The sequence below is a fragment of the Dama dama genome, chromosome 14, assembly GCF_033118175.1.
Source record: "Dama dama isolate Ldn47 chromosome 14, ASM3311817v1, whole genome shotgun sequence".
NCBI lineage: Eukaryota > Metazoa > Chordata > Mammalia > Artiodactyla > Cervidae > Dama > Dama dama.
The window spans coordinates 48,845,840-48,865,771 of NC_083694.1; the positions used below are offsets into that span (position 1 = coordinate 48,845,840).

Genomic DNA, 19,932 nt, shown 5'->3' on the forward strand with positions numbered 1-19,932 from the left:
TCTGATTAAAGACAAAGGACTGAACACAACTTACTTAACTCAATTTACTCCTAAAAAAAGCCACAATAAAAAGTCATTTTTTTTTTTTTTTCTTTTTAAAGGCACAAATCACTTAAGCCAAAAATAATGGGAGAGACGACTGAAACACAATTTTGGAACTAGAAAGCAGATGACAGCAAGAAACTAAGAAGCAACCCTTTCCAACATTACAGAACTCTCAAGAACCTGATAAGCTGGTTGAAACAAATCCCTCTGCCAACAGGGGTGGAGTGAGCCCCAAGCAGGAGCACCGGCTGACAGTCCAGATGGACCTTGGCCTCCCCCACCCCCCACACTCTGCTCAGCCAGGTGACTACTCACCTCCCCTCAGTAGTGGACTGGAGGTTTATTTTCTTAAGAGGGTGAACCAGAGGCTCTTGTAATAGAGGTGGGCATAGAGGAAGACAGAGATACAACAAGCACCAAACTGGAAACAGGTGGGTGGGGAGGGGGCGGGTTAAGTGGGAGCTTACTGAGACTAGCCTTTTTCTCCATCCCAACTTACAGATTACCCACAATCACCAGGGCTGCCCACCCAACTAATCTTCCAAACAGCCTTCTGGTGTCTCATTCAATATGAGCAGATGCCAAGGATCATCAGAGATTTGAAAAAACCATCTAACATGAAAGAAAACCATACCAAACATAAAGGTTAGAAGGCAAAGTTGAAGAAATCTTGTTTTCTTTCCCCGAACACAATGAAAGAAAATAAAACTAGAGGACAAGTCCATGATAGTAGATTATTCTACTTGAATATCAGACATCCCAGAGGGGAGGAAATCATTATCAGAACCATTTTTCCAGACTGAAAGGTTATCTAGCACAGTACATGAAGAGAGATCTACACCCAAGTACATGATTGTGAAATTTTAAAACACTGAGGTCAAAGAGAAGATCTATAAGCTTCAGAAAGGGAAGAGAAATCTCACATGTAAATGATCAAGAGTTAGAATAGCAGCCAGCTTCTCCAAAGCAACACTGATAAAAATCATGAAGCAAAGTGATTTCCAACTTAGCCTGGTAGAATGTAGAGAAAGAAAGATAATGTTCTGATATTTAAGGACCCACTTTATTCCTGTGCACTTTTTCTCAGGAAGTTACTGGAAGACGTACTTTAATAAACTGAGGTGTGCCAAAAAGAAAAAAGTATGGGATCCATATTATCCAGCATTAAGACTGAAGCAAAAGGTACCCTTCAGGACCCAGATTCCAAAACAGCAGCTATGAAACAGCCCTGAACCACCAGGCTAGGTTGTAAGAAACCTCTTCAATAGGATGACATGTATAAAGGAGATGTACACACAAATAAGTGTATAGGGATGAGTAACACATAAAAAAACCAATGACACACACACACAGGCAGCACAACTACTAATTCTGAGAAAATACACTAGACATGAAAGGAGAAACAATCTTTTTCAATTAAATGGCTTAGCTCTGAATGGTACTTGCATAGTCATGTCAGTTGAAATCATGTTATTTAGAAACATGGAGGTAAGCACCAAAAGAAGTCAATGAAAACAGTGGAAAGGGATTATCTCCGAAGAGAAGTAAATAAAAGAAGTAGATAGGGGACTAGTGTTTTTTTTTTTGTAACCAGCTGAACTGATGTTACATGTATAATTCAGGTAACAAACAGGATTTAAAATTTCTAAGGATTAGGTGTGCTGGATCGGATGCCCCTGTCCAAAAGGAACTTTTACAGTCTACCACTCTACGAAGACCCCCAGCACCCCTCACTCACCTAGATGTACCCTTCCAATGATCTTCTGAGTGCCCACTCCTTTCGCGATTCCTGCCCATCGGCGGTCTACCAGCCTCATTATGTTACACCTTTCTGCACAAGCTTGGCTCATAATAGTCATCTGGGCACCTGGAGGAGGGGGAGAACCAAACCCTCATGTGTGGGAAGATGAAAAAGTGCAGCACTAAGAAGAGGGCAGAAAGCAAGTCTACTCCCAGGCTTCTGTCAGTATGAAATTCTTCCTACCTAGCAGGCTTCGTGCCACACTTAGTTCAACTTTCAGTTTCACACTGTCATCTGAAACATGGTGTGGAAACTTGCTGTTGAGGGAAATAGTATTGTTTAAATATAATAATTATATGACATTTTTAAACTTTAAAAATAGAAACCAAAAACTACTTGGAAAGGATTTCCAAAAAGTCAGACTATGTCTACTTTTTGGAAACACTCAAGCACTGGCTGCTTGGATCAGTTTTCACTGAGTATCTCTAAACATCTTACCAAGTTATTTTTATTTCAAACTCTGGGACACTCTAATTGACCAGTTAAAAAATAAATCATGTAATCTCTCATCAAGTCTCCATTCTCTGCTCCAACAATTAGACCCTCTTTCCCACGAGGAAGAGGCCACTGAGGCCTTTTCTCTTCTCTCCTGGCTATACACTCACCCACACAGCTGGAGGCTGGAGTGAGCCTGAGCAGAACACAGACACTTCTCTCATCTTTCTCTAGAGTCCTAATCTCTCCCAGAGAACCTGGTTCTACCTCCCTGAGTGGTAGACCTGTCTTTCACAAAACCACTAGGTATAATACTCTTTCTCCCCAAATAATTCTCTCTTTGGATTTCTCTCCTTGCCAATGGAATTCTTTTTCTCATGACCATAAAATGCAGGCACTGTTCACTTCCAACCCGTCTTCTTCCAGTCTTCTCCCCACTCTCAAACTGAGAGTTACAAACTGTTAACAAATTCTGGGCAATTCTGACCTTTCTGCTTCTAACCATAGCCATCACCCTAGCTCACACTCTAGCCCTCTAGCTAGTGGACAATTTCTCTGGTTTCCAAATCACTCTGTGAGGGTGTAATTTAAAGCAAGGAAATAGTTCTGATCCTGAGGGCTATAGAATACTCCAGAACTGTCACTTCCTTCAATCTTCTTAAAATACTACCTCCTTCAGATCACTTATTCATCTGCTCAAAGATCAAAGATCTTTAAAACATCAGCTTTAAACCACATCACCACAGCCTTAGATCCCACCTTACCCTGGTCCAATTATTTCGAGCTGCTACAGACTGAATGCGTTCTTCCAAAACTCATGTTAAAACCTAACCCCAATGTGACCATATTAGAAAGTGGGGCTTTGGGAGGTGATTAGGTCATGAGTGTGGAGTCCTCATTAATGGGATTTAGTGCCTTTATAAAGGAGCCCCCAGAGAGCTCCCTCGTCCCCTTCCACCATGTGAGGACACAGGGAGAAGATGGTCATCTATGAACTAGGAATCAGGCACGATATCTGCCAGCCAAACCTCTCAGCCTCCAGAATTGAGATATAAATCGGTGTTGTTTACAAGCCACCCAGTCTACAGGATCTGTCACAGCAGCCTGGACAGATTCAGACACTAGCCTTACCTCCTGACTCCTAAAGCTTCCATGTTACCAGGAGGAATGTGTCTCCTTTGCCTCTTACTTACTCTGACCCTCCTGTACAGTACCCTCTCCTCTCCTTTCACTTCCTTTGAATTCCACTGATGCTTTAAGGCCCAGCTCAAGACCCACCTTCCCAGCTGACTGTCCTTTCCCAGTGATCTCTCCTCTCACTCAATTCCAACACTTTCTGTTCATATTACTCAAGATAACTTACACTTTATGGGCACTTAAAAGTTCTTTGGCATTCGAGGAATGTTAGCATCACAAAGGTCCAGAAATAATGAAGGAAAAGGGATTTTAGGAAGGCTATTCTTTTTTTTTCTTCCTTCCTCACTCCACAAAAGCTAGTTACTGATGTAAAGTCTGCAAACCCAAAATGACAAGGGCCCCTTGCACCGCTCTCCTGCCTTTTCTCAAGGCTCAAGTCAACACCTGAGCACCCCAGTCAGAGTGAGAATGTGGTCTTTATGTTCATCCAAGATGCACTCGATTTTTACACAGTGGTTTAAGAGTTCTGGCTTCAGGTAGATCTGGGGTGTTACCCAAAGCCTACTACTCATGAACTGTGTACACCTGGAAGACTGGCTTCGCCTGTCTATGTCTACAAGTTTCCTCATCTGTAAAATAGAGGTAACAGAACATAGTTCAAAGGCGTAATAAGAGGATTAAACAAAATGGAAGATGATATACATTAAGCACCCAGCATGGTGCTTGGCACATCGTAGGGGCTCAATAAATGCCAAGTGTTATCTCATGGCCTCTTAGGAATTTGCCTCTCACTCATAGGAGGCCTATGAAACTCCGGTCTTACCCCCAAGCACTCAGCACTTCATAAACATTTTAAAAATTGAATAATCAGCAGATTCACTCCTCCCAGGAAGGTATACACCTGCTAGCACGCGTTCAGGTATTTTGTGGATGAACAAGCGGAGGAAAACCTATGTGAGCAGGGGTTTTTACTATTCTAGGAACATACCCTAACTCACAGCCTCAAGTGAGATACCGGGAATGAGGGCAGAAGACCACCTGACACACACACGGTGCTGCTCTGTGTGGTCTTACTAAAAAGCAGCGAGTTGTTACTGAGAGGCAAAGTGCCACTTAGTACAGGCAGTATCTGAATCCTCAAGTGGGGAACTCCTCGCTCCTGACCTGGCTATTAAGTTCTTTAAGGGCAAGAGCCATGCCCCATATACCCTTACATTCCTCACAGCTCACAGTAAAGTGTTGGCACACAGACTAAGCTCAAATATCTGCTTGACCTCTACACACTTCCTTATAGTTCCTTATTTTAAACCCAGTTACTCTCCAATATTTTACAGAGGCATCCTACAAATCAGGATGCCAAGTACGGGAAGGTAAGAAGATAAAGAAGACATTGCAAAATACAAAACTGGTTAAGAAATAATTAAAGAGAAACCTACTACAAAGAAAAAATTGGCAAGTGAAACAAAAGCCCTTGGGTTTGTTAGTTAGGTATCCAAAGGAATACAGACACCAGTCTCCCCTTCTCCCTGCATCAGGTCAGAATGCTGGATGTAGAGACAAAGAAACAAAAGACAGAGATGGCACCTGAGTCAACAAAGGCTTTCACAGGATGTCCATTCACTTTGCAGTTAATATAAAGCATCACTACTTGGCCAAAACTTTCCGGTGCCTCTTCCATGGCTATTGTCATGTTTTCCTCAATGTTCTGTTGCCTGTAACAAATCAAAACCAGGTATACTAATTGCACTGTTTCCATGAAGACAAATCTGTTTCAAAGTCACAGTATTAAAAACATTTGCAAAAATCATATGCTCCAACTATAGCGGCTCAGTCATGGAAATGACAATTGGTGCTTTACCCTGAAATATGTGATCTAGTAGGAGGAAGTGAGATACATCATTGGCAGAAAATCTAAAGGCATACAAATTACCTTCATGTAAAAACAATTTTGTTCCCTTTACAAGTTCAGAAACAGGAAAATAAACTGGTAAGCAAGGGTCACAACCTGCTTCATCCTGTAGGTTAGAATTTTACCAATGTTCCAATTTAAGCTGAGGGTTTACTGGGTATCTGGGTACATTTCCTACATCCATTGCATTAAAGATAGTTTACAAATATAATATACAGGTGTTTCAACTGCTTGAATTGCATCTGCTGTTTAATTTCCAACTCTGGGTTTCTAATCTGTGAAATGAGGACAATGATTTCTATTGTAGGACTGCTGAGAGGTATAAAGCATCTAGCATACAATGCTAAGGGCAGATGCTCAAAAACATCTACCTACTTGGCTACCTGTTAGAAAACTATACACAGCTGTATAAATCATATTTCACCCAGTCCATCAAAACATTTCTTCAAAAATGGAATGCATTCTAACATGAGAAAAGCAAATAAGAAGGAGTTCCAGCTTACTCTAACATCTAAGGTCTTCATTCCCAACTCTTTTTTTTTTTTAAGTTTTTTGATGTGGATCATTTTTAAAGTTTTTTTTTTAATTGAATTTGCTACAACATTTCCTCTGTTTTATGTTTTGTTTTTTTGACCCTGAGGCATGTGGGATCTTAGCTTCCCAACCAGGGACTGAACCTGCACACCTGCATGGGAAGGCGAAGTCTTAACCACTGGACCAGCAGGCAAGTCCCCAGCCTACTGTCTTTGTGGGAACACAATCACACTATTCATTTACATACTGTCTTACTATACACAGCTCCTTTCATACTGCACTGGCAGAACTGTGTGCTCCTGACAAGAGATTGCATGGGCTGCAAAGCCTAAAATACTAACTATCTGTCTCCTCATGGAAAAAAGTTTGCTGACCTCTATTCTTGACTGTGCTTCCCAGGGGGCTCAGTGGTAAAGAAAACACCAGCCAATGCACGAGCCACCGGAGATAAGGGTTCCATCCTTGGGTCGGGAAGATCCCCTGGAGGAGGAAACAGCAACTCGCTCCAGTATTCTTGCCTGGGAAATTCCATGAACAGAGGAGCCTGGCAGGCTATAGTCCATGTGGTCACACGAGTCAGACTCGACTAAGTGACTGAGCATGCATGCACATTCTAGACTGCAGTGCTTGTCCCTTTTGAAATAATACTCTCACTTAATTGTATTGACGGTTTTACCAGACAGTCTGTAATAAAATATTAAACTTCTCAGAAAGTCAAAGTAAACTTTTTTAGTCAGGCAAATAGGAAAGCTACTATATACCTCAATGTACATGTACCCTGTGTAACCACTGGTGTAGCACACCAAATTAAACTGCCATAGGCATTTAATACAGTTATATAGCTTTTCTCCTAGGTCACATAACTAAATTTATTGTCTTATTAATACATACATGTGAAATTCAGAAAAATGGTGCAGATGAACCTATTTGCAGGGCAAGAACAGAGACACAGATGTAGAGAATGAACATGTGGACATAGCTGGGGAAAGGGAGGGTGGGAGGAACTGAGACATTGGGATTGACATCTGTGTAATGCCATGTGTAAAACATACAGCTAGTGGGAACCTGCTGGAAACCTGCTGTATAGTGCACGGAGCTCTGCTCAGTGCTCTGTGGTGACCTAGAGAGGAGGGATGGGTAGGAGGGAGGGCGGTCCAAGAGGGAAGGATATATGTATACATACAGCTGATTCGCTTCGTTGTACAGTGGAAACTAACGCAACATTGTAAAGTAATTATACTCCAATTTAAAAAACCAACTAAACAAAAAAACCCCTAAAATTAGTTGTGCACTCCTAACTTTACATTGACTCCAACCAAGGTGAGTTTCAACAAAAAAACTGCCTGAAATTATACTCGTTACTTTGGCTACCCTAGGCTCTGTGTCACTTCACGGACACAAGGTTTTCTCCTTTAAAAGAAGACATGCTTGGTCCCAGTTCCTCGCCTCCCCCCGGGAAGAAACATGAGCCATGTGAATGTGCCTCACTGCACTTCTCCTCCAACATCTCCGTGTCATGGCTTGGCTGTGATGCTCCTCGCTCTCCGCCCCCACCCCCACTTTCCTGGCTTGAATGCAACTGCCCCGAGAGGAGTTATGTCAGGTTCCTTTACAACTGCAATGTGGTCTAGTTCAGAAAACACAAACATCTTGCCATTTCTCTGCACAGATTTAATTCGTGAGATAGTTGATAGTATCTGATACAGTTAATGGGAACGCTTATACAAACAAGAACACAGGGAATGGCTTAGGGCTGTTAACTGATTCTGGCGTATTTACATTTCTTTGGTTTCAAAGGTACTCAGAGAAATAAGAAAACCTTTATTTGACTTCCAAGCTGACAATGAATTTTTTTTTTTTTTAGGCTTCTTTTAAGTAACCAAAGATGATGATCAGGCCCCTAAGAGTAGTCCTGTTACAGTTACACTGTTCTTAGTCATACTATGGCCTTCAATTAGCAATAAAAACTGAATCTGGGACGGGAGAAAGCAGCTGTTCTTTTATTCTAAGGGACTGACTGAACAGCACCCTGCTTGAGACCAGGAAGGGGACCAAGGTGGGCGTTAGCATCCTTGGGCCTTTTTAGGTCCCACACCTTAAGATTCTGATTCATCAGACTGGGGAGTAAAGCCCAAGCACCTGTATTTTTAAGAGCTTCTCCTATGACTTTAATGTTGCCCCAGAGGAGAACCACAGCATCAGGAATCTGGAGCTGGAAACGAGTCCTGCTGTCATTTTACCTGCTGAGGCCAGCACAAGAACTGTGGAAGTTTCAGACTTAGGACAGTAAGGTTTCTTTTTACACAGTTCTCTCTAATCCAGTCATGTCCAAGTCCTGGATTAATCAGGGCTTGTGTGTTATGTTTAAGGAGCGCCCAGTGAGCCTGAGTAGCCAGCCCACTAGTCTCACCAAACTGGGGACTTCTGCTCAGTCCTCGGAGTATCAACGTGGAGTTGCCTTAATAACATGCTGTGGGTTAGTCAGGGAGTCATTTTTATGCTTTAGCAGCATGCAAGATCTTAGTTCCTCGACCAGGGAGTAAACCTGTGCCCCCTGTGGTGGAAGTGCTGGGTCTTAACCATAGGACCTCCAGGAAAGTCTCCAAGTCAGGGAATCTTTATTAAAATTTTAGAAGAGAAAGTCATTAAGTTAGGTAGCTGTACCTTTGTAATGTTGAATCAAAATGCAAGGAAAATGGAAGAAGAGAGAATAAACCAGAAGATTGAACCTACTGTTTCAGTAGGTTTTGCATAAATGCAAAGTAAGCAATCCACCTCAAAGCAGATGCCCAAAGAATATAAGATCACCTGCAGTTTGGGAAATCTGGATTCTCTAAATTTTGCTCTTTGGGCGAAGGAGTTATTACCTTATATCTTCTTCTATCTTTGCCTGAGCTTCAAGATCAAAAGGGTCCGCAGAAAAGAGACGAATCCTTTCTTGCTCTCTCCGGGCTCGGTCCTGTTGCTGCTCCACCAGGACCCTAGAAAATCTCTCTGCAAGAACGGGGTGGGGGTGGTGGTGGTGATCTTAAGAATCATTATATTTTCTTTATTAGTACTTTTCCACATCAAACAATTTCTCAAGATACAACTGTAAAAGATGTAGAAAGGATGGCTAAAAATCATTTAAGATTAGCAATTAACATTTACTTTCTATTCTTGGAGGCAAAGATTACTTTTTTACCTAAATTTAGTGTAAAGAAATAAAGTATTTGCAAACACCATCTCAAAGATGATGACTTTTCAGTTTAAATCAGTGGAGAATGACCCTCAGTGTGGCAGATAGATGACCCTCCCCTCCCCTCTTCCCACCTTTATTATCCTATTACCTAGAAATAAAATAGAGCATTACCGTCCCTCTTTTCCTCTTCTAGTTTCGTACTCTCTGCTTTAAAGCAGGTAAATTATAAGCAAACTACTGTTAGCCTATCTGTATTACCTGATGGAGTCTAAGCAGAAAAATCAGTAAAGAGAAAACACTGCTTGCGATAAGATATATGTTACAAGAACCACCTTTATTTGATATTTCTTAGAAGTGAGTACATTCAAACGCATAAATGTAAAAGTGCCATCATCATGGTCTTTGGCAATTAGATATGCTGCAAAAGAAATTAAAGAAACCAAGATAATGGTCATATGAACTAATACACACAGCATGGATGAATCTAAAAAACACCAAGTTGAGTGAAAGAAGCTTGACACAAGGAAGGACATAAGATATGATTCCATTTATATCAAAATAAAAATTAGGAAAAAACTGACCCATGATAAGTATAAGAGTAAAGGGAGCCAATAAGGGGTGGAAACTGACTTAGAAGAAAACATAATGGAGCTTTCAGGGGTGACAGAAATGTTCTATATTTTGACTAGGGTGCTGGTTACATTAATTTATCAAAACTCAATCAACTGTATGCTTAAAATCTAAGTATTTCTTTATAGGGAAATATTACCTAAACTTTAAAAATGGTTACTGAGGAATGAGTCATTAAGTGTCTGTTTGTTCTAAAATTTAATCAGTAGGGTTTCACAAACCCATAAGTAAAACTGGAGAAATCTACAGAGAAAACTGTCATAAAGATGACTAAAAATGACTGTTCTGTTAAATACAGGAATGGCTCAAGTACAGCTCCAAATAAACTTTTGGATAGTTGGTGACAGCCCCACTATCATTAAATTTGGGGTGAATAGGAATAAAGGGGTTGCATTCTGCCATACAGGCTGATGCCACCGGACCTGTTTTCCTTGAACTAAAATCATTTCATCTGGCATCAGCTGGTTAACTGGTACTCTCTTTAACTGAGGGTCTAACAAAATAGACCGAAATACCAATACCTGGCTATTACAAATAGTATCTGCAAAAAAACAAAACAAAAAAAACCCCCACAAAAACAAACTAAAATCTCTTGAATCACTATGCAGTACACCTGAAACTAAAGCAATATTATAAATCACCTATTCTCCAATTTAAAAAGATCTGTACCTGGGTTATATGCTGCTAAAATAATCAGGGGGAAAAAAAAGAGGAACAAAGGGGACTGGTTGAGTGGGGTTTCAGAATTCTAGATACCCTTAAAGTTCTGTCACTATTGCCAACTAACCAGTCTTTGACAGCAGCACTAATTTACCTCTCACAGACAAACTGATATGTTCAACAAGTCATGTGACTCAGTGGGCTGAACAGACCAGTTGCCTGAATTTCTCCCCATTTGCTGTGAAACTACTTGCCTCAGGTCAGCTTGACGGCCTTCCAATTTTATAAGCTTACCAAGATCTCCACTGAGCAGAGCGTCTGCCAAGGGTGGATTGCGTTCCTTCAGCAAGGACAGCTCATGGGGGTTGGCCAGCAACATGTCTCGGAGCAAGGCTGGATTGTCCAAGCCCTGAGGAGATGAGGCTATTTCTCCAGGAGCTGAGTGGGACTGCTGTACTCCTGGTGGCTGGCGCTGCCGGGTGTTTGACGTGCCAGGCACAGCTATGCTACGGAAGTCTATTCGGGGTAAGTCTGTTGGGGAGAATTGATTCAAAGTTTACTTCAAATGACTCCATAAGAACAAGTATTTGAAGGAAGCAGCCAATTTGCACATACGTGGTATGTATTAGTAGTAGATGGTAACCACAGACATTCTGAATGCCCTTTCCTTGGTTCTTTCTCATGCTGACTTTGAATATAAAGACTGCAGTCCAAGACTGAACAGGTAGGAAAGAACAGAAAGAGAAAAACAGGGGTTTGGGAGGTGGTAGGGATAAGGAGACAATGGTAATCACCTCAAATTTGGGGTTGATAAAATATCCCAGGATAGTAAAGTTTTTACTTACTCATGTCTTAAAAAAAAAGAAAAAAAAAAAAAAATCAAAGTCAGTCTCAAATATAGCCACATAAATCTGAATGTGGTTCTTAGAAAAATCCTAGTCTGCTTTGACATATGCTTCAATAAGCCCTGACATCCTGGGTAAAGAATACTATATATATCAAATGAATGTTAGATGTTAACTTCTACAAGTATGTGCTACACATATTAGTGCTTTGAATTTATGCTTTCATCTGTGCATCACTGCTAACTCTTCTCATACCCTGGGGAGCCAGTGGGTGTAATCATTTCACGGAAGAGAAAAAAAGAAGAAAAGGCACCGCACAGGTTCTCAGTGCTGAGCACACCGAAAGATTTCACAGGTTCACAGCCCACACCCCAGGTTCCATACTCCAGAGTGAGCTGACCTTATTAAAATGAAAGAAAAATAAAAGGGAGCTTTACCCAAAGGACCCACATATTGTATGATTCCATTTGTGAAATGTCCAGAATAGGAAAATACGGAGACAGAAAGTAGATTGATGGTTGCTGAGGGCCAGGAGGTGTGAGGGCAGATGGGGAATGACCGCTAATGGGTACACAGTTTTTTGTAAAGATGATGAAAATGTGCTAAAACTGATCATAGTGATGGATGCACAATTCTGAATATACTAAAAATCATGAATTGCACCCTTTAAACGAGTGAACTGTGTGGTAGTGAATGATATCTCAATAAAGCTGCTATTGGAAAAAAAAAAAGAGGTGTATTATTAAATAGGGAAAAGAAAACAAATAAACACAGAACCCAAGTATGTAGCCAGAATGATGGGCTAAGACTGAGTGAACCCACATTTCTTCAACCCTAAAATGTATCTGATGACTGCACCTATTCCAAGTCTGGGGCTGTTCTGAAGACTTTTGGACTGCAACTAGAAAAAGGGAATGCTTATACCCATGTGTAAAGTTTCAGCCTCTTAGCATGGGTTCAACTAGGCACGTTTTGTCAAACAGACCTCAGTGGGCAGTGGGTGTGTGTGTATGTACACATGCACATGAACTCTGAGCCAATGAAAAAAGTGAAGTGAATAAGATGATCTTCGTGCAGTAGCTAATCTAGGTCAACGAGCAAAACATACATGGTTGGGTGGGTCCTCCTTATGGGTTGAGAAATTTTCATCTCAACTCTGTTATCTTGAGAGTCCACTCACTTCAGAATAATTTTGAAAAAACCTGTCTACGTTATAGACCAGACTGCCTCCCCTCCCCCATCTAGCGGCTTCTCTTGATCCTGTGGCACAGTCAGGAAAAACAAAAAACAGTGAATCTCCAAAACTAACAATTTCACCAAATTGACCAGAGGAAGATTTGGGTTTGACTGACAGGCGTATCTCAATCACTTCTCTTTCTAAAGTTTAACAGTAACCCCCAGGGAATAACATAATTCAGAAATGAAAGTAACAGGACTTGACGGTCTCTCACAGCTCCAGTTTCAGGCTGAATGGAAGCAATGTGTTCTAAACTGGAGTCTTTCATCACCCAGACACCTAAACTTTGAGAATCTGAAGTAAGTTATGGGCCATCTCCTCATCAAATGCACAGATATACACATAACTCTGCACACTATTTCAAGGACATGGAAACTTCCTAATTTGCAACGCACAGATTCTAGGTGTAGAGTCTAAAACAAATAACAGCTTCTTTTTCATGATTAACAAAGCTGGTGGGAAAAAAACAGAACTTGGTGGTCCAACTGCTTAATGTTCATAAGGCTCAGAGTAATGGAGAAAGCACCAAGTTTTAAATCTGGTGCTGTCACTTACTAGCTATGCAACTTTGGAAATGATTATTTAAAAATCAGAGCTTCATCTGCTAATGGTAAGAAACTGTCAAGAGATATCTTTTCTCCTATTATAGCTATGGTATGAAATGCGGGTGCAAGTGCCTGGCTGACTGTAAAATGCTCAGCAAAGGCCTGTCACTGACGGCCAAACACAAAGCAGCAAAAGTCAGCCATGAAGCACAGGCACCTGTAGCCTCTCAAGTCCTTCCCCGGGATAAAATGATGGCTGATAAAAACAGAACCTAACGTTTACTGAGAGGGCTTGCTCTGTGCTGAAAGTTTCACATGCATTATTCTCCCATCAACTCTAGGAGTTGTGGTTAATTACAGCACCCATCTTATAGATGAGGAAATGGACTCAGAGAAGTTAGCTTGTCCAAAGTTACCCAGCAAGCAAGCAGCACGGTCAGGATTTGTATCCTTGCAGTCTGAATCCAAGGCAAATCCAAGACTTGGAACTATGCTATCTACTAATGCTTGCCAGGGCTGTGAAATCATTATAAGCTGCCTTACTTGGGAACTGCACCGAAGGTCGAGGGTCTGCATTCTCCTTCTGTCGTAAAATCACAACATCGCCATCTTTTAAGCCGTAAGACGCCAGTGATCTGTGGTTGTCTGTGAGAGGCCTTTCAGCGTAGACAATCTACAACCAGAAAAGATTTGAACAGTATAAAGCGCTGAGAAGTTAGCAGCACAGAACAGAAAGACCACAGTTTTCCTCTTCTGTGGAGAGTGTCACTCCCTGCTCAAACCCTCCAACGATTTCCTATCACACCTAGAATAAAAGCCAAAATCCTTCCCGTAAAGGCCCAAACAAATAGTTTGGTCCCTGGCTCCCCCACGACCTCATCTCATACCATGATTACTGTTCCTCAAATAACACCAGCAATTTCCCCCTCAAGGCTGTTTCACTTGTTGTTCTCTTTACCTGAGGAATGTTCTTTCCCAGGTTATTTTTTTTCTTAAGGTTTCTGATCAAACATTACCCCTTCAGAGTCCTTCCCTAATGACCCTACTTAAAACACACCCTCAGTTCCCATATTATACAATTATTTCTTTATGGTCTCTCTGCCCCATGAAAAAGTAAGATACTCTGAGGACAAGGACTTTGCTTTTCTCACCATATCCAAAATGCCTACAACAGGGGCCTGGAAGAGGAATAATGCCCAAGTATTAGCTGAATTAAAGGACAAATCGATCTTTGGGAGGTAGACAATTTTAGATTTAATATTTAGCAGAGAGGGAAATGGGAATGATTAGTTCTAGGGATGATAACTACAATACTATTAAATAATACGTTGACTCCCCAATCACAAGTTTTAGTGAGATATAATGGACAAACAATACTGTATTAGTTTTGGTTGTACACACGATAATTTGATATACGTATGTAATGTAAAATGATCACTATATATTTTGTTAACGTCTGTTACCTCACAGAGTTATAAAAATTTTCTTCTTGTGATAAGAACTTTTAAGATCTACCCTTAGCAACTTTCAAAAACATGATCAGCATTAATTCCAGTCACCCTTCAGACATGACATCCCCACATGTCCATTTCTTTTTTTGTTGCTGTTTGGTTGTGCTGGGTCTTAGTTGAGGCACCAATGGGATCTAGTTCCCTGACCAAGGACTGAAGTCGGGCCTCTGCTCTGGGAGTCTTAGCCACTGGACCACTAGTACAGTACCCCTCATGTGTCCACCTTTAAATCCTCTCCCACTGTGGCAAGACTGAGAGGTTCCAAGTAGCAAGTTCTTCCTTCTCTTCAACCATCCTCAAACTTTTATCACTCTTATGTTTATGAGTAGAAGATAAAAGTGGAAGAAATTCAGAAGAGCATAATTAAACACAGATGGAAAACAGGATCAGGGATGTACAATAATAAAAATATTTCTATGATGTGCAATCAAACACTGAAGAAAGTCTGAGAGCATAAAAACAGATGGAACAATGGCTTGTGAAAAGAACAAGAGACACACAATGGACACACTGTGATTTTACCATGAAGGAACATAAAAGCCTCCCTGCATTATGACCTACTCCGTAGAGAGGTATTCAGAATAAACAGAGGCTCTGAATGGTTTTCTCCCTAATGATTCACTTTCCACGAGGCCACTGGTAAACCGAGGAACCTGAGTTCTGTCCTGACTCTGACAAGGCCCCCATCACTCAGTTGGTCTGGGCTTCACACTTTTCATTTGTCAAGCATGTAGCTGTGGCTAGATAATCATACCTACACACAGCTGTCCCTTCCTGGTCTTTCTGCTATACTACCGTTTTACAATGTTTCCTCACATGTCCTCATAGCTCTCAGAGCAAAACTGCCCGACACAGAACCTGAAAACTAGAGGATTTAAACTGGAAGAAAAAGAAAAAAAGATCTGCCATATCTGCTCTCAGAATCTGCACTTACACAAGAAATAGAAGAAACTGAATTTAGTTGCTTCCAAAATCAAATACTTCCGGGGTTGAGCCAAAAAGAAGAATTTGCAGAGTTTATAGCTTGAATTCTATTTTATAAGTTCTGTACAGGACTAAATAAAGTATTGTTAGTTCTTACCCTCACCTGCGAAGTTAAAACATGTTACAACAGATTGCAACTGTTATTCTATCAACCTATTCACACTCCCTTACTTAGTAAGCACCTTGTCTACTGTGCTCAGTTGCTCAGTGGTGTCCATAGCCCCCAGGCTTCTCTATCCAGGCAAGAATACTGGAGCAGGCTGCCATTTCCTACTCCAGGGGATCTTCTCAACCCAGGGATCAAACCCACATCTTCCATCTCCTGCACTGGCAGGTGGATTCTTTACTATTGAGCCTCCTGGGAAGCCCACTTAAGCATGTATCTCATAGTAAAAGTACATCAGAATCAACACAGATGGTTTGCAATACAATCTATACATACTATAACTTCTGGGACTGCTTTAAAAACAACCACAAATCTGAAGTGACAAGTGTCCTGGGCTGAGGTGTGCAGTAAGAAGCATACCAAGAGAAATGTTATGCAGCCAGCTCCAACAGAGGGGCTTCAACTTTGTGAAGCAACCATAATGGAGGTACCAGTGGCCTAAGGCTTATTGGGTAAGAAATTCAATTTTCCAGGATCAGAAATTCAACTACCAGTATATTTAGAGACACATAATCAGTCAACAGGTTCTAACTGCACTTTTTATAAAAGAACATTTACTTATCTACTCAAAGAAATCAAACTCAGGAGAATCTGAATGCTCCAATCCACAAGATTAACGAATTTTCTTCAGGCTGGAAATACTCCATGGAAAGCCATATTAAAACAGCAGACAGCTGTCACTGGGTGAGCTCCTACCAGAGCCAGCATCTTACTAGGTCCTCAGTTTCTCGCCTAATCCTCATATTCTCTTGTCTAAGTCTCACAACCATCTTATGAAACAGACATTAACTGTCTCATTTGATAGACAGTTTAAGTGACCTGAGGCTCCATGACTATTGAGAGAACTGGGATTGGGACCACATCTGCCTCACTTTACAGCCACACTCTTCCCTAGAACCACACAATTTTCCCAAACAGAAGTCCAACATGGCCTGGTGAATTAGCCGGGTGACCTTTCCAAGAGCTATTAAGCCACCCATCACCACTAAAGGTGGCTCAGTGGTAAACAATCTGCCTGCCAACACAGAGATAAAGTAGATGCGGGTTCGATCCCTTGGTTGGGAAGATCCCCTGAAGGAGGAAATGGCAACCACTCCAGAATTCTTGCCTGGGAAATCCCATGGACAGAGGAACATGGCGGGCTACAGTCCATGGGGTCGCAAAGAGTCAGACACGACTGAGCACCACTCAAGGCCTCTACTCACCAGGGGATCAAAACATGTCCACTGTCCAATGTACCCCTTGCCCTGAATAGGAAGAAAGGAGCACTAGCAACACCTCACTCTTTGGATTCCCATTTTACAGATGCCATACATCAATCCATCACTGTTTAGCTAAACAGTTTTTCCTCAGTGGACAACATAATTTAAGAAGCAGGTGGCCTGATCTAACAATAAAAATATAAGATCCAGGTAGTCACGACCCTCAAATGTGTACATGAAATATGGAAGACTGCTATCAGCTCCAATTTCCTAAAAACACTAGACTGGAGAATGTGGGTAAGGAGCAAATATTCTTCATACTGACAAAGCAGCAGATGTATACCATCCTAGTCCAAGGGCACAGATGAGATAGTAGCATAGCTGAAATTATAACTGCCACAAAGAACTTTTGTTGTTGTTATTGTTGTTAAAACAGGCTTAAGAATCTAAGAAACAATTATTCTGCAACTGACATCCCAGAATAAGTCTGAATGATTTATCAACTTAATATGAGACTCCAGGAGATCAATGGTTTCAAATTTCTACCAGTTAAAACAAGGTTTGATAATGGCACTGGTGATGCTTTCTACCATTCATAATATGCAGCTTAAAGATTATAAGGCTCAAAATTCAAGTTTTGCCATTTATAAGAACATACAACAGGAAAATTTATATAGCTACAAGCCTTAATCTCCAAAACTGGCACAACTCTTAGTACTTACTCCAGCGTAGACACCCTGGAGACTGAATTCTCATCTTAGCCAACATTCAGCAATAGACTAATTAATATGACTCCAGAACCTTTAAGTAGGATGTCAACAGTTTCCAGTTACCTGGTCTCTGAATGAGTGTTAATGACTTCAATCAATCAACAGGTATCATAACAATACATTTCTAGCAGTAAGGATCATACAACAGCCACAAAACCCTTAGAATCAAATTTGAACAGCTTCATAATAGTATCTACCATTAACTGAAAATGCAATATATACCAAGTGATCTACACATACTATCCCATGTTAACAGTCAGCTTGACTTTTACAACCCTTCTGGAAGATAATTTGGCAACAGTTACTAAAAGCCTCTCAAAAATCTGGCAATTTCATATCTAAGAATTTATCCTAAGAAAACAATCAGAAATGGGGACAAAGCCTTAAGTATAAAGGTATCCATGGAAATGTTATTCAAAACTGCTTCGAAATGCCCCCAATTAAAATGCCCAGCAATAGGGAAGCTACTAAATAAATTGTAATACATCTATATGATGATAAATCATGTGGCCATTAAAATGATAAATTGTGAGGATTTGAATGTTAATGGGAGGGGCTTCCCTGGCATTCTAGTGGCTAAGGGAGCTTCCACTGCAGGGGGCACAGATTCAATTCCTGGTTGTGGAACTAAGACTTCTACATGCTGTGCAGTGCTGTCAAAAAAAAAATGAAAGAAAAAAATTGAACTGTTACGGGAAAATGTTGACAATGTACTTTGACTAAACAAAGTAAGGGATGAAATTGTTTACTACAGTTCAGGCCATATGTTTAAAAGATATATTTTAACTATATGAGAAGAAAAAAGCTTAGGGAAAAAATATACTAAGATATAAACTGCAGCTATCTGAGTTATAAGGTAATAAATAATAGTGTTTTTCTTCCTCCTTTTATGTATGTTACAAGTTTTCTGTAATGAACACCTAATATTTAACAGAAAAGAAATACATGAAAATTACCTGTGAAAACAAGCATGCCAAAATCAGCTACAAAAGAAATTTTCAGTTTCTATTGGTTTAAAATAGTGTTTTACAAACCACAGAACATGCTGTGTGCAGCTTCATTTCCAGGATCATACAGTTACTGCTATTATTTGGTATTTAAATATGCCTTTCATTTGAGAGTACTTACACACCTTGCACACTTTTTTTTTGTTAACCACATGCCACCTACATGGGTAAATTATAACAATGTTTCAAAAATGCAAAGATATTAATTACAAGTGAAGTTAAGTTCCTACAATTGTTTGAAATTTCTCCAGCCAAGTCTGCATCAAAGCATCAAACAGGGCCATGCCTGGCTTCCAAGCCCACACTTGTGTTAAGAGATGGAACATGCCCAGCTTTAATCACATGTACAAAAAGAGATTGTGTCTATTCTAAATTTGTTATCACTGCATTATAACTACTACAATGACTAGAGCTGTTAAAAATTAACACCCTTTCCCATTGTACCCTCATGCACAATCCATGCCAATCTTGAAAAACTGAATTATAAACCAATGATCCTTAATGTGGGTCAGACATTCAAGATAGTTCTTCAAGGATACAGGAAGAAAATAGAAAATATTAGAATTTTCATTTCTATTTTAGTTTATCCTTCCTTAAATTCTATCCTGGGCCTGTTTATACTGTATCTAAGGTATTACTTCATGTATATAACTGATGTTTACAGCTATTATCCATACATGTAATATACATGCATTCATATTATGCATATACCACTAGTTCATATATATTAGTTATATGTATCACAAAGATGAGTATTTCAAAACATTTTACTTAGAAGGATACGTAAGCAAAAACGTTTGCAGACCAGTGGTCTGAAAACACAGTGACAGGAAGAAATAGTCAGGAACAAGAAAAAAAATTCCCTTTAGATACAGGATCAGAAATGGAGATGAAGGAATGAGAACAGAGAAGGTAAATAAGAACAGTAAAGGTAAAGAGACCAGAAGAACTTTGAGAGGGAGGAGGGGGAGGTGAAGAACAGGGGAGGACCCTGGGAGGTAAAGGAGTAGAAGGGAATACCCCAAGTAAGTGAAAATGATGTGTATGTGTATAAAAACTACAATGATGTTTACTATTATGATTTGGTGAAAGGAAATGACTCAAGTGTCTAGGGTGGATCCTGTTCCTGCCTGATGGGCAAGCGACTGAAAGACAACCGACCACCAGACAACCTAAAATAGACACTGTGTTGGGTTACAAAGGAGCCAACAGAAGAAACTTGAAAAACAGGAGTTGTTTACTGGCTGCGTTCGGCAGGCTTAACACTAGCTGGAGACCAGGTTTCCATATGCTAATTTGGCTTGGGAAGGAAGTAAATGCCAAAACACTGACA

General features: G+C 40.5%; 1 protein-coding gene across 4 annotated transcripts in view; it reads right to left on the reverse strand.

The window, feature by feature from the left end:
* The window catches only part of DDI2 (DNA damage inducible 1 homolog 2), a 42,087-nt gene that overhangs the window by 20,282 nt on the left and 1,873 nt on the right, over positions 1-19,932 (reverse strand). For 2 of the 4 annotated variants that reach the window (XM_061160682.1, XM_061160687.1), the window contains exons 2-6: positions 13,503-13,632; positions 10,627-10,863; positions 8,729-8,855; positions 5,003-5,130; positions 1,784-1,912 (exon numbers count right to left, since the gene is read on the reverse strand). In XM_061160682.1, the coding sequence (XP_061016665.1) occupies positions 1,784-1,912; positions 5,003-5,130; positions 8,729-8,855; positions 10,627-10,863; positions 13,503-13,632 (751 nt within the window). The remainder of the gene's footprint in view (positions 1-1,783; positions 1,913-5,002; positions 5,131-8,728; positions 8,856-10,626; positions 10,864-13,502; positions 13,633-19,932) is intronic. The other 2 variants (XM_061160683.1, XM_061160685.1) reach the window with 2 other exon arrangements.